The 15624-nt window shown below is 45.5% G+C and overlaps 1 protein-coding gene across 1 annotated transcript in view; it reads left to right on the top strand.

The window, feature by feature from the left end:
• The window catches only part of SLC1A2 (solute carrier family 1 member 2), a 106740-nt gene that overhangs the window by 50416 nt on the left and 40700 nt on the right, over nucleotides 1-15624 (top strand). The window contains exons 2-6 of the mRNA XM_070427789.1: nucleotides 1847-1989; nucleotides 3780-3932; nucleotides 5722-5972; nucleotides 9449-9617; nucleotides 14215-14341. Coding sequence (XP_070283890.1) covers nucleotides 1857-1989; nucleotides 3780-3932; nucleotides 5722-5972; nucleotides 9449-9617; nucleotides 14215-14341 — 833 coding nt within the window. The 5' untranslated portion in view covers nucleotides 1847-1856. The remainder of the gene's footprint in view (nucleotides 1-1846; nucleotides 1990-3779; nucleotides 3933-5721; nucleotides 5973-9448; nucleotides 9618-14214; nucleotides 14342-15624) is intronic.

The raw sequence follows: 15624 nt of genomic DNA, 5'->3' as shown, positions 1-15624 counted from the left end.
CTATTTTCTTCTTTAAATGGTCTGAGTGATCATTAGCACACACATATGTTAGAAAGTCAGAGGTTGCACAAAAACTAACTAAATGAGTAGAAAATTAGGGCATTGAGGGAACAGTAAGAAGCTTATATTTTGACTAATAATTTCATCTGGGTATTCTACCAGACCATGCGACATTATTCCAAATTTTAAAGCATTTTGTTAGCAAATATATTAAGCAGCCTGTCATGTAAAAGTAAGTATATAGTTATATTTGGGCCCCTGGCCTTAACTCTGAGACTAGAAGCTAAGTGTGGTGTCTTATTGGAATGGTGGTGCACCTGGGTAGATCCCTGAGTTAAATGTCACCGTTGTCATGAACTTCAGTAGTATTATGTGTCTCTTCTTCATATTCTCTGGAGAAAGGAGCTACCTGTGTCACGTGCCAGGCCTCTGCCATACACAATCATGTTTGTTTCCACAAGGTTGGCAGCAAGCCCTTGTTTCTACACAGCGCACAGCTAGCAGATAATGGAGTCCGGATCTGAAACCCAGGTTCTGTGATGGTAAAACCCATGCTATCTCCATTATAACCAGTGATTGCAAGGCTCTGTCATGTATCCAAAGCCTTCAGCCTGTCTTTCTAGGTGTTAAAGACTATTCTTTCTTTTATCAAATGATGGTGATTGCAAGATGGCAGCTAACAAAAGTGTCCCAAGTCGTCAAAGTAAAAATGTGGCCTCCGTATGCCAATCCTCAAGCTTAAATCTCATTGGCCAGGGAAATGACAGAGCTGGGGGAAGAGGCAGCATGCGTGTTCTCCTGGCAAGGGCTCCATGGCAGACTCCAGCACAGCCTGGGCTCACTGGGGTTTAGCTGGAAAAGGGCTGGGCTGCATCCAGGGACGGAGGTGATCACATGCTTCTTCCGACCACCCTTCTTTGCCGTTGAGTGGTATTGACTCTTGGGAAGCTTAGCAGAGCCCTGGTCATTTGAGTGATCTTTTAAAAACCACAAAGGATTAAATTTTTTTAAAACTGGATAAGCCATCTTTTGTGAGAGAAAAAACTTGGGCTACCATCATGGATGACTTCTCTGTGTCCGGGACGGGGAAGGCTTGAGCTCAGAGGCATTTTAATTTAGCGAGACTTAGGCTGTGTCTCTATGCACTTCGGAGCTTCATGTTTTAGAGCTCGTTCCTTCTGCCCAGCGGTCTCTAACCGTGGCCTTCACTTCTGTGTTCCTGCCAAGGACATATCTGGGTTTGCTCTCCATTTCTTTTAGGCTATGACCCTGGGCAAGTGACTTTCTGTCAAATGGGACAGGGACACTTGCCCCTGAGAGTTACAGGATGGGCAGTTCTTAGAAAACCCCCATCTTGCCCTGGCCGGTGTGGCTCAGTTGGTTGGGCGTTGTCCCAGGCACCGGAAGGTTGCTGGTTGGATTCCACATCAGGGCACATGTCTGGGTTACGGGCTTGATCCCTGGTAGGGGGCATGCAGGAGGCAACCAATTGATGTTATACTCTCACATCGATGTTTCTCTCTCTCCCTTTCTCTTTCTCTCTAAGAATTATATACATATATATTTTTTTTTCTGGCCTTTCTTTTCTTTGCTGTGATGATCCAAGGTAATAGGGACAAAAGCACCTGTCAAGTAGCTATTCGGTGGAACCTAGTGTCTTGCTTATTGGTGAACTGGAATTCAGGGTACCCTGAGTTGCTTCTTTTGTTTTTATTTTCTTGCCAATGTTTCCAGATTCCCAGGTGTGCCTGGGGGAGGCCGTTACTCCTCCTCCTAGCTGTGCCCCTCCGACGGGATAGGGGAGGTGCCCAGCGGTCCCTAACCACAGCCTTCATTTCTGTTGTAGTGCCAACAACATGCCCAAGCAGGTCGAAGTGCGGATGCCCCACAGCCACCTCAGCTCGGAGGAGCCGCCCAAGCACCGGAACCTGGGGCTGCGGCTGTGCAGCAAGCTGGGGAAGAACCTGCTGCTCACTCTGACGGTGTTGGGTAGGTGGCAGGCGCCTCCCCACTGGCCCCTCTTCTCTGGCTCTCTCCTGGCTCCGTGGGGAAGCTGGCTCCTGCAGCCAGCCCTCTGACTGCTCTGCAAAGGCCCCGTTTGCCCAGGCCTCAGTGCTGTCACCGTCCCCCTCACCTGCGCTAACCACGTGTTTGCTCTTAGGGAGCCTAGTGGTCCTCAGATCTCAGTATGCATAGACACTGCCCCTGAGTGTGGCGGCATGCAGGTCCCCAGGGACACCTACTTGGGGAGACTTGGCTTTGGGCCACCTGAAGTAAGTCCTGGACTCTGTATCTTAACAAACCAGGATTCCAAAGCAGGTGGTCAGTGAACTGCATTGAGAGAAATACCCACATCAAGACAAAGGCGACCACTAAGACGGCATCCAAAATCTAACCTTCTCCAAACATTTTACTGACTTACGTTAGTTCAGCACATTAGCTAATGAGGCCAGCGTGGGGAAGGCTTGTCTGATGCTTCAATCTGCTTCTGCTCTGTCTCAAAAGTCTTATTCCCCTGCTTCAGGCCTCACCCACGCCATAGTTGTTTTTTCATGTGTGACTGTTAATATCATTTTGGCATTAGGTTTTCAACCAGGGTTTTTTGAAAATGTGGTAAATTGCAGTTTCTTGTAATGACAACCACACCATTTCCTTTCCTGATCCCTCCCTTGTTCTTTAGCTCTGGCTTAGGCAGCACGCAGAAGCAATGAACAGCTCACCTCTCCACCCCCACACACAGACGCACACCCTTCATTCCATGGCTCCTGCTTTGAGTCAGTCATCTTGAGTGGGAGTTTGCCATAGCTCAGTTCACTCAATAAAAGGAAACCGCAGGCCTTGTAGGGTTTTCCAAGGGTTACCCTCCACAAAAACACAAGTCATTCATCATAGGTCTTGAAGAAGTACAGTTTTCACCTGGAGAAGAAGCAAAGATCAGGCTTTGGGCCATGTCCCTCCCTTTGCATGCCAGGGGTTAACACGATTGGCCAAAGATCCTGGAACTCCCTCCCTCCCTCCCAGCCTGTGGTGCTATGACCCGATGGTGGTTGGCACAAGGACTGTTTATGTTGGCCGCCTGTCTGAAGAGATCTGAAGCTCTTCTTGTGGAATCCCTGAATATGCAAAACGAAAGGCTCCTGCCAGCATCTCTGCCCCAATTGTTTCCTCCCAGATGATACCTTTTTAGAGACGCTCCTTGATCTCCCATAAGATCAGCAAGTCCAACAATTATATAAGAGGCTATAGAAGTCAAGGACAAAAGTCTCGAGGATAAGCCACGGGGAAATTATTGGCAATTAAAGGAATTAGAAGAAAAAAGGAAACACATCAGCTTAGTCAACCAAATGCTCCTTTTACCAGGTATCCAGTTAAAAAAGGAATACATTAAACTCCATGCCATGTGGCCAGGCCTGGGCTAAAAGGAGAAGCAATATTTGGCACTTGGATTGTTTCTACTGACAATCTCTGACTCTACACGTGGATGATGGCCTCAAAAAAAGTTGGAGTCTAGTTGCCATGACATACTTCCCATAAAGCCTTGAGAACGCTCTCCTTGACTCTCCCAGAGCTGCCTTTTAGAATAGCTGGAGATACAAAATATTCTCCTACTAGTCAACATCTGCTTCACTTATCTAGTGGTATTTTTGTTGCATGCTATTCTTCATCTGATAATAGAGAAGTATGAGAAAGGTGAATGTCACTGAAACAAGTTCTTAAAGCTATTTATTTGACTAGAGTAAAAAACAATAATAAATCCAGATTTCCCCCCTTCCTTATAGGTGTCATCCTGGGGGCAGTATGTGGAGGGCTTCTCCGCTTGGCATCTCCTATCCACCCTGATGTGGTTATGTTAATAGCCTTCCCAGGGGATATACTCATGAGGATGCTAAAAATGCTCATTCTCCCTCTAATCATCTCCAGTTTAATCACAGGTAAGTCCTTCTTTGGTGCCTGGCCAAGTGGGTCCTACTCTTGCTCTGGCTTTTGGGTTGACCATTGAATATCAATTTACTTGAAGGGATGAATGTGATCATCTATGTCATTTCACTTTAGAGCCTTTGTTTTCCTGTCTCTAAAATGGGGGACAATCAACCCTAAAATAAGTTTGCCGTCTATTGGTCAGTCCATCCATCTGTCCAGCAACAAATGATAAAAAGCAAACAGCCTTGTGTTAAAAATGATGGTCTCTGTAGTGCTTTCAATTTTTAACGTATACTTTTCTCATTTTCTAGATTATAGTTTGTTCAGAAACTGATAAAGGTAATAAATAGGAAAGGAAACATTTCTTTACTACTTAATTGTGTGTAGAGGGAAACAAGTATTAAAATAAATGAAATACTAGATATAAAAGCTGTTTGACTTTTTCAGAAGAAAGTTATCCTTATGTATATCATGGTCACTTGTTTTGGCTGAAAAAAATTATGAAAGAATCTTTTTCTCTCCGTGGACTTATATGGGTACTCTCCTTCTTACCAAATGATATTCCTAGAACAGTACATATATTGTTATAGTTTAGAGACTAAGTGCTGAGTGAAGGGTGAGACTGGGCTTTGGTCTATATTTAGGTGCCAACAGGCTGGGTGGCCTTAAGAGAGTCGTCCCTCTGGACTGTCCATCTTGTGAAGAAAGTGTAGCTCTGGTCATTCCAAGAGATTCTGAGGCTAAGCCAGGCTGTTCTACAGTCACATAGCTGGTCGACCAGTGAGCCCCGTAACTGGAAATGCTGGGATTGGGTTTCCAGAAAATCTTATCATTTCTTTCAGCCCAGATTGAGTGAAGCTGTGCTTTCACCTTAAATGCTCCTTTCCAAAACAGACAAAATGTTCTCCATGCCTATTTAACAGATTGTACGCTGGCCAACCTGGTGAGGATCTCTAGCTTCCATTAACTAGAATTAGACTGTAGGTTGTAAGGAGAAGTGGGTCATAGGTGGGTCGGCTTAACCCAAAAAAGTTAATACCAATGACTTCCTCCCCACTCCAAAAATGGGTGCACTCTCTGTGTTGTAAAAGCAGGAACTGAAACTGAGAAGTAGAAAAACTAAAGAAACAATTGGAAAATACCCATGAAGGCTGGAATTTTTGTGACTGGCTGGGATTTCCTCCAACAATCACAGAGCCAAACCCAGTAGAGATGAAGCACCCCTCTTTTGGGGGTGGCTTATGCATGTGTCCTTCGATCCCTACGCAAAGTCAAGACTGGAAGAGGGCTGTGCTACATCAGTATTCCAGGCTCCATTTCAGTGACCAGTAACATAGCAAAAAATGTTGAGGCTTGACATAGGGCTACCAGCTTCTTATTTTACCACGTGAGGACATTAAAAGCAACAACAACAAAGAAAGCAAGTAAAAAACTAGCATGCACCAGCACCATGTCTTCATACAAGAAAGGATATTTTGACACCAAATCAGTGGGAAGGACATCATCTCAGAATTAAAACTTGAATTGATTCAACTTGAACTCCACATTGCAGATGGATAAAAAGTAGTCACCAGCCAGTGTTTACACACTGGACCAGAGGTCTCCAGCTCTCCCCAGTTCTGTCAAACACATCCTTGCAAAACGGAATTGCAAACTGTGGGGTTGACCAGCCAGCTAGTAGAAAGAGGTTTAACTTAGCATCGATGCATTTGAATAGGAAGCCAAGTTCTAGGTATGCAGAGATGGGTAGTTATCAGAAACATCACAGAATTAATCCTTCTGGGTTTCTTTCCAATCCAGGGTTGTCAGGCCTGGATGCTAAAGCCAGTGGGCGCCTGGGTACGAGAGCCATGGTGTATTACATGTCCACCACCATCATCGCTGCGGTCCTGGGCGTCATCTTGGTCTTGGCTATCCACCCAGGGAACCCCAAACTTAAGAAGCAGCTGGGGCCTGGGAAGAAGAACGACGAAGTATCCAGCCTGGATGCCTTTCTGGACCTTATTCGAAATCTCTTCCCGGAAAATCTTGTCCAAGCCTGTTTTCAACAGGTAACGCCCAAGTTCTGATGTTCTCGCCTCTCCACAAGCCCAGTAACACAGGTGCTAACTGAGAATCTGTTTTAATGAATCAAATCTGGAGAGTGATTTTCTTAGCATTTAATTATCTCTGTTTTAGGGGTGTGTGAGGTGATCTGGGGCAGGATTTGGGGGTTGGAGTCACGTGGATTTTTTAACCTCCCTGCCCCCCCCTTTTTTTTTTACCTCACAATACCACTTCTCCTTTTTTTGCCTTTCTTTCTTTTTTGTTCCTGCCTCTGCATCATCCAAGGGCACATTTTTATCACCTTTGCCCACAACCCTTTAGAGTTCCCACTGGTTCATGATCTTGGCAGTATAGCCAACCCACATGCGGTGTGTTTAAAAAATGCATATGCTTAAAGGAATCAAAACCTAGGAATGGGGTGTTTTTTAAACTGTGGAAGTAACACATGAGAATTGTGAAAAGTTTAAATTGTGTAGACGTAAATAAAGTAAAAATTCAAGTCTTCACTTCCCTTCCATGGAGCTACTCATGTTGAGTTTGTGTGTGTATGTGTAAAATGCATGTGTGTATAATTTCTTTTAAATTAATCCTCATAAATGATATTTTCCCATTGATTTTTAGAGAGCGTGGGAAGGAGGGAGAGGGAGAGAGAGAGACAGAGAGACAGAGAAAGAAACATCTATGTGAGAGAGACACATCGATTGGTTACCTCCCTCACCCACCCTGGACAGGGTGGGAAATGAGTCTGCAGTCAAGGTACGTGCCCTTGACCTTGGCCAGAAATCAAATCTAAGACCCTTCGGTTCTTGGGCCGATGCTCTGTTATTGAGCCACACTGGCCAGGGCTAATGTTTAAAATTTAATTCCACCCAAGTGCTACTGCATTATACATATTGCTTTTGCTTTTTCATTTAAAAATGTTTTAGCATTCTCTATCTCCCTCTTTCTCTTCCCCCCTCTCTCTCTCACCTGCTCCCTTTTGTCATGATGGCATAGTATTTCTAAAGGATAAATTCCTAGAAATGAAAATGTCCTGCCAAAGAATTTTATATTTTGAATTTGCTGGGTGTTGCAAAACGGCCCTACAAAAGTTTGCAGCGATGTATACTTCTACCAACTGCCAATAGGCACATCTATTTTTAAAACTGTGATTCTTAAAAACAGATGATTCTGCTGAGTGGAACCGCTGAAATAGCTGCCTGGTGCCCACTCACCAGCCTGCTGTCTGGCCCCAAGGCCAGTTCAGGTTGGAATGCACTTCAGTTCCCATCAGCTCCAGTGGAAACTAAACTAGAAGCAAGAAGCTTCCTCCAGCCATTTCCAGGGAATCTCAGAAGAATGGCCTTAGGATATAGGTCACTTGGAGGAAAAGCCCGTATTCCCAGCTGCCCCCAAAATGCAATTGCCAACCACGGCTGAGCCTCCATTACTCTGGGTTGGGATAGGTCCTCCGACTCCGGATGCCACTTTGGTGCCACTTATAACAAGGAGCTATACTAACAGGAGCCATTCCCGGCTGGGGAAGCCGGGTGGGGAGCGGATGGAAACAGGCTAAGGAAGGGGTGCTTACTGGCACTCTCTCTGTGTAATGTGCTGAGCCAGCTGCTTAGAAGATGAAGTCACTTGCTTTGAACTCAAGCCTTGTTGCTTTAGTATCTCAGGATAGGTCTGCAGTTGGCTCCTGTGGCCCTTTTGTTCCTGGGAGCATGGCTCTGTTGGTCATGGATGCTCAAGGAGTTCTGTCTTTTTTAAAAAAAATGCATTTATTGATTTCAGAGAGGAAGGGAGAGGGAAAGATAGAAGCATCAATGCTAGAGAATTATTGATCGGCAGTCTCCTGCGTACCTCCTCCTGGGGATTCAAACCCACAACCTGGGCATGTGCCCTGACCAGGAATTGAACCATGACCTTCTGGTTCATAGGTCGATGCTCAACCACTGAGCCACACCAGCTGGGCAATCCTGAATTCTCTCTTCATGCCAACACTGCCCAGACCAAGGGGCCTACACCTACCTGTTCCCCACATCACACACTCAGCCTGGGCTTTCTCCCTCCCTGAGCAAGAGCATGTGGCCAGGCTGGCAGAGAGCACCCTGCCACGCTTCGGAGAACCCTGTGCTTGGTTCTCTCCTATTTCAGATCAATGCTCAGACAAGCATTGCCTAGCCTTGGGTCCAGCTGCAGCAGGGTTGGGCCATAGCGTTTATCATGTAGCACATGCGGTGGAAAGAACTCAGTGGTGGTCAGGCCATCTGAGTTCAAGTCCCAGCTTTGCCAATAACTCTCTGACATCAGAGAAGTCACTTGAGTTCTCCATGCTTCCTTTTCCATATCTATTCAGGGTTCAGCCATCTGTTGCCTTCTACATGCCCGTGCTGACATTCTAGGACCCCGCATGAGTTCTATTTTAATGCTCCCGGCGGTAGTGTTTCTCTGGGCTCACATGTGGGTTTTCACAGCACTCAGCACGCAGGGTGCCTGGCACCTTTAAAAATAGGACGGCTGCCACAGACATCGAGGAATCGCATGAGAGGTTCTTGGGAGGCCATTTGCACAGAGATGCTTGGGGACACCGAGTAAGGCTGGGCATCACTAGCTAGAAAGAGCAGATGTCTCCCCACCTTACATCTGGATCTGAAATACAGGCCAACACCCCTGCTGTGGTGGCTGCTGGCGGCTGGCACATCTGGCACCCAGATGGAGATCCCAGCAGAGCCTGGCCCTGGGCGGACCCACACGAGTTGGTCTGTGCAGACTTTGTCCCACGGGAGCCAGGCAGGAAGGAGCTGAACAGGCAGATCACGTGGTGCTGGTCTACCTCCCGCCAAGACCCTGCCCTCCTCTTCTCGACCAGGTTCCCTCATGAGGGACTTGGGAGGGTCATCCAACAGGGCCTCACAGTTATGAAGAATATCTGTGTGGGACATTTGACCTTGTGCTGAGGGACAGAGCTACAATCCCCAGAATAAAAGAAGCAGACTCCCCACCCCCACCCCCAGACACACACTTGAAGCTCATGTCCCATCACGAAAGCCTTCTGTCTGTAGCATGGTACCAATGTGTGTTATAAGCCCTGTAATTATCATGTGACGAGGACAGTCATATCTCACCATCCTATATAATAAAGAGCTAATATGCTAATTAGACCGAACAGCCGAATGACCTTCCGGATGTCCTTCCGGGCGACCTTCCAAAAGAAGCCAGGACTACGAGGGCCGGCCAAGACTGCAAGGGGCTGCAAGGACCTAGCCCCCTGTGTGAATTTCGTGCATCGGGCCTCTAGTATGTGTATAAAAAAAACAAAACAAAACTCTGTTAAACACAAATATAAAATGTTCCCTAATTTTCATAACCTTGTTTTGGTACTTCCTAATTGTTTTTTAACCTAACGGGGAACTTAAAAACACATAAGCAGCCAGGCTTCTGGTAACCTTTTATACCAAACCTCATCTTTCTGTGTTTTTCTCTTTCATTCCGTTAGATTCAAACGGTGACGAAGAAAGTCCTGGAGGCGCCTGAGTCAGAAGAGGAGAGCAATGTCACCACCTCTGTCGTCTCCCTGCTGACCCAGACTGCGACAGAGGCACCAGAGGAAATGAAGGTGGTTATCAAGAAGGGTCTGGAGTTCAAGGACGGCATGAATGTCTTAGGTAGGCAACCTGGTATTCATCTCCCTGGGGAAGGCATCCCTGCCTCAGAGACAATGGCCAGCCTCTCCTGCATCTCAGCAGCCCAGCATCCCTCTCTCCCTCCTCAGGAAGCCAATGACTCTGCTGTCCGCTAGGTGGAGCCGGAGGGTGGTTGGAGGACCACTGGGGCTAAGAGCAGAGGGATTAGGAAGAGGGAGATGGGCAGCCGCAGTACCAGGAGGGGGCATGATGAGTAGAGGTCAGGGATGGGGAAAGACACAGGATAAACACGCACTGGATATGATCCCTGACTTTCTGTGTGGTGTGGGCAAGTCACTTTCTCTGACTCTCCATTTCATGCAGTTACACATCCAATTCTTTCATTTCTTAAGCATTTTTGTTTGAGTTGCCCTTGTATATCAGTACTGTGCTAGGCATGGGGGATGTCCCACCCTAGCTCTCACAGTCTATAAACAAATGCAGTGCTATCAGGAATACAAAGTGTTGGTGTCAAGAGAAGTTTATCAAAAGGAGACTATCTTGTTTAACTTTCTGGAATTCTAATGAGCCCTTTCCCCTAGCCCGGAGCCTTCTTCGTATTCCATCCTAGAGGTTCTTGGGCTCTGTAGTTGGACAGACTGGGTTTGGGTCCCTTATGGACCACTCACTGGTTGCCTGACCGTACGCAGTTGCCTCGCTTCTCGAGCTTCATTGGTAAAGTGGGGATGGGATGGGCAGATCATTATGAAGGTTCAATGAGATTGTGCATGTAGAACACAATTGTACATGCCCCGGGCTTCATTCTTGTGAGCTACTCTCATTATTAAAGGTGAGCTGAGGAACCAATTCAATAAGGAAACACCCTCCACAGAGGAGAGAGTTACTAATAATGAGTGACTCCAGTCCCATCCACTATTAGAATGATGTCTCCAAGACAAGAAAGAGGGACATTGGCCACAAACTGGGGAAAATGGGGAATCTGGGTGGCGGAAGTATGTTGATCCATGCAAGCAAGACTTCTAAGGATTTGAGGGAGAGTTGTTTAGGGAGAGCTCAGTTGTCCTTCCACTTGGCCATCTAGGAGATTGAATACCCTCGTCTCTTTAGTAGGCTTGTCAGATAAAATACAGAATGCCCAGTTAAATGTGAATTTCAGATAAACAACAAATATTTTTTTTAGTGAATGGCCCAAATATTACATGGGACATACTGATATTTTAAAAAAAATTTTTTTTTTTTGCCTTGGCCAGTGTTGCTCAGTTGGTTGAATGTGTCCCATGCCCCAGAAGGTTGTTGTATATCCCCAGTCAGGGCACATGCCTAGGTTGCTGACTCAATCCCCAGTAGGGGGCGTGCAGGAGGCAGTGGGTCAATGTTTCTCTCTCTCTCCCTCTCCCTTCCTCTTTCTCTAAAATCAATTAATTTTTTTATGTATTGTTTATCTGAAATTCAAATTTTAACTAGGTAACCTGTTTGTTTATTTTAAATTTGATAACCCTACTCCTATTTATCCAGAATGGTCTGAAGAGGTGGGGGGAGAAGAGGTAGGATTGTCCAGCTACTGAAAAACAGAAATTTCAGTAGGGATTTTTTTTTCTTTTCCTTTTTTTCTTTTTTTTTTTTTTTTTTTTTTGGCCTGGCAGGAAGCAGGTTGGGTAAGTGTTGAGTAAGTGGGACTGAGGGTGGTGATAAGCTGACTTGGTTGCCAAGCAATGGAAGATAAACAAACACTGTTGACATCAGTGTGAGAAAAAGGAGGAAGGAGAGAGGAGAGAGTGGAAGAGTCCTCTGAGAAGGAGGGTTTGCAAATGTCCTCAGCATCCACCCCTGAGTAACTCATGTCTCCCACTGCCCAGATAGCTGTGACTATGTTAGTACCTTCCCAACTACCCTTGCTTTCCCCAACCCAGTGGTCAACATGGTTCCACAGTCTTCCTGGAGGAAGTTGAAGCCACGAGTAATTCCAGGGCTTTGGAGTGAATCATTCAGGAAACTTTCAAGGTCTTTTCCAGAGTCTCAGTGGATTCTGGGAAGTCACGCAACCTTTGACTACTGGGGAGTTTCAACACAACTCACTACTCTCTCAATCCCAGTGACCAAGTCTGAGAGGGCTCTGTTCAAGTGAAATACCACTGTTCCAGCGTGAGTCCAGTGAGTCAGTGTTTCCAGAGGGAAATAACGAGCTGGACAGGGCTTTCGACTGCCCTTCAAGGCTCTGGGAAGCCAAGGGCCGTTAGGCTGCTGAGAAACTTCCCATTTACAAATCGCAGCTGAAATAACGGTTCTTTCCATGTTTTCCAAAGGCGGAGATGGTGAATTTCTTTGTGTTTTGTTTTTGGCTTTGGAAAGTCCCAAGGATCAAGCATTGCAATAAATAAAGATAAAACCCTGGCTCTGGACTCACACTTTTTAAAAGATTCATTTCTTTCCCAGAAAACCTCCAGAGCACTTCTGGGCTGCACACGGATCCCAACTGCTTAAATGGCCTGTGGGAGAATGCTCCTTTAATCCAGTGCCTTAGGCTGCTCGGCCACACCATGGCCCACTGATCACTCCTATAAACAGCCCTCTCTCATGGATACGGCCAGTTTCAGCTGACGCTGCAAGGGGAACTTTTTAATTCCAGTTCTTTGGGACTTTGAGATCTTGCTCATTTTTCTCTTAAATTTTCCAAATGAGATTAACCAAGTAATAGTAGCTACTGCTCTTGGCCAGAATGTTCAGATTACATGCACCTCACAAACTCCTCTCCATGGGCTCAAGAGAAGGGCTTGAGGATAGCCTGGATTTGATCTCATACATTGCTGCTGAGTTAGGCCACCCTCTCCTGGATCTAATTCTCATTGAGCCGTTGCCTTCATGGCCAGTAACTCCCTTGTAAGTCACTTTGTCAATCTTCTTGGCCAAGAGCTGAAAAGGGGAAATACTAAATGTGGAGGATTAACAACCCCGAGTGCAAGTACTGGATTCTTTTTGCTGAAGACAGAGAGGGTCCAGTGAAGGGCAGCTGAGTAATCTGGCTTGATATGTGCTTGGTGTGGGGTGGTAAGTGGATTTGGTGTCTAGGGAAAGGGTAAAATCAGAGTTTCAGAGAAAGAATTCCTCTCTAAGGATCAGATGATCGGATTGTATTACAATTTCCCTGATATAGCTCAAGACTTTATCAATAACTGGACACCATAGGAAACTGGCTCTCAGAGGGAGGGACTGGAAATTGGGCCTGCCAAACTGGCACAGGTTAGGGGTGGGGAAGAGGGGGAAGAGAGAGGAGAGAGAGGCTGGCCCATACTGCACATCAGAGAGGAAAGTCAGGTGGGCAGCAAGATCCTGTAGCCAAGGGGACAGCAACATTGATTTATAGTCCTTGCAAGTTGTCAGAAATGGAGCCCCAAGAGGAGCAATACTGGGCCAGGAGGGGGATTGGTGGGCACATGGTGATTGGCAGTCAGAAATCCAGACAGTCCCCAGGCAGTCATGGGGACGTTTGTTAGCCATGTAGTGCACCTCATCCCAGGGCGATCTGAGTGAGACTCCAGGCCAGACAGGCGGTTGGTGAGGAGAAAAAAGCCAGGCCTTAAAGGAACTAGTGTGTAGGGTAGGTTCCTAGCACTAAAAACTCAGGCATAGGGAATGAGGCAAAAACTAACACAGAAATAAGACCCAAGGTTGAGTGTAGGAGTTGGTCCAGGCCTTACTGCAATTTGATGCTAACATTAAGAGACGGGGATGGAGCTCCTCAAATCCTCTGGTGGGGGTGTTAAGATTGACGCCAGACGCTGGAGTGGGACTGGGCTTAGATGTAAGTCAACTGATAGATATCAAGTGAAGGGAGAAGGGCTGAGGGGCTAGGAAATAACAAAGTCTAAATTCTGTCTTTAAGATCCGGAAAAAAAATACAATTTTACAAAGCATTCTTATCATTTTGACCATGAAAAAAAATTATGATGAATTAATAACTAACAGCTTAAACCCAACAAACTAGGTCATTTGGGGTTTCCCAACTGTTTTGGATTTCTCTTTGCTTTCCATTTGATTTCTCAACATTTTTCTTCCTTCTTATGTTAGACAGTAGCCATAGAAAAGGAATGTTTTGTTTAGGATTTTCCTAGAGTGAAACATATCAGCCATGCATTAATTTGGGATAACACCAAACCAATATAGACATGACCCTAGCAGAGGCTTTATTGGCTAATTGGTCTCTGCTATTCTCATATTGGCTCCAAAGTTTGCATGCTAATCCCCAAGTCCCAACAAATCATTTTTTTTTTCAATTAATCTATGGACTAATAAAATCTGCTTACACATTATGCCATAAGTGAGGAGGAGAAAGTAGAGAGTACTTTTTAATTTGGAATGAAAATGAATTCATTCTCTTTAAGGAGCTAACACTGCGGATAGTTCAATTGGCTCAGGTAGAGTGTTGAGGGAAGCCATCATTATTGGGGGAAGGTATGACGCTTTTGACATCTAACTCTTTTGTCTTTTCGTGCCTCATTCACAGGGTGGGTCGCAGGCATGAGCATGTGGCTCCATACATCGGGGATGGTAAAGGGCATGCAAGAAGCAACACAGACTTAATAATGTTGTGTCCTTCTGTGCAATGTGATTTACCCAACAGGTCTGATAGGGTTTTTCATTGCTTTCGGCATCGCCATGGGGAAGATGGGCGAGCAGGCCAAGCTGATGGTGGAATTCTTCAGCATCTTGAATGAGATTGTAATGAAGTTAGTGATCATGATCATGTGGTGAGTAGGATTGTTCTTCTTCATTCTGGGGGGTGGGGGTTAGGAGGTCTTGGGGTCCCCAGAAAATATGAGAGCCCTCCCAGCAGGAAAGAGTGGGTTGGGTGTGGACCAAGCAAAGGGCTCTCTGGAAGGACTTTGAGAAAGAGATGCAAATCTTTTTTTAAAAAAATTAGCCCTTGGGCCAAATTCTATCTGCCATTTATTTTGTAGGGCCTGCTAATTGAGAATGGGTGTTGTGTATTTATTTTGTTTTTTGGGGAAAAAATCAAGAGTAATAATATTCTATAATGCATGGGCATTATATGAATTGACAATCAGTGCCATACAGCCACACCTGCTTATTTGCACATTACCTAGGGTTGCTATTGTGCTAAATGGCAGAGCTGAGTAGTTCTGACCAAGACTGGGTAGCCTGCAAAACCTGAAATATTTACTACTTAGCCCTTTCTATAAAGAGTTTGCTGATCCCTGTCCTGGAAGAGGAAAATAAAAGAGAGAGAGAGAAAGAGAGATAAGCTGGAAAAACCAATCAGTAATACTGAAGCTGAGCAGTATCAGGAAATTAAAATAAGCCCAAGATACCAGGGATATGGCATGACCCACTGCCCCAGTATCCTCACGTCCAAAAGCAGTGCATCTTTGACCCAGTTACTCATGAATCAAATAGAAGAAAAAAGAGGCAGTTCTCAGACCAAGCAAGCAAAAGTGAAATCACAGAAGATATATTAGAACTGTAAGTACTCTTGGGAATCTGGCCACTTCTGATTTTACAGAAGAGAAGACAGTGGCCTAAACACACTAAATTTTGATTCTTTAACATCATGATGAGGGTAATAATAAAAGCTATCATTTATTGATTTTCTTTTATCAGCCAAGAGCCAGGATAGGTGCTTAGTACCTATCAGATGTAATCCCAACAACCCTGCAAAGGTGAATTATTACTCCCATTTTACAGAAAAATCAACTGAGGCTCACTGGGGTGAATGGAATTGCCTAAGATTATATAGCTAGGGAGAGCTGGAGTTCATCATATTGCTATAAAAATCCTTGATGGGAAAGTGGGTGGGGGTGCTTTCATTTGAATCATCTAAGCAATAAGGTCTCCACTTTGTTTCATGTGTGTCTGTGGTCTATGTTCTGAAGTTTGGGGTAGCCCAGGAGATCATGAGTGTCCACTCCTTCACCAAGGAAGCCGTGCCATCTTCTGTTGCTGGAACCTTCTAGTGGTCCCGTATCTGACAGATTTTTACATGCATTTGTTTCAGACCTTTATGATGGTCCTA

Source organism: Myotis yumanensis, unplaced genomic scaffold, assembly GCF_028538775.1.
Source record: "Myotis yumanensis isolate MYYU_CA2020_CCGP unplaced genomic scaffold, mMyoYum1.0.hap1 SCAF_10, whole genome shotgun sequence".
NCBI lineage: Eukaryota > Metazoa > Chordata > Mammalia > Chiroptera > Vespertilionidae > Myotis > Myotis yumanensis.
The sequence above is the reverse complement of the archived record's forward strand: the minus strand, read 5'-3'. Positions and strand labels throughout refer to the sequence as shown.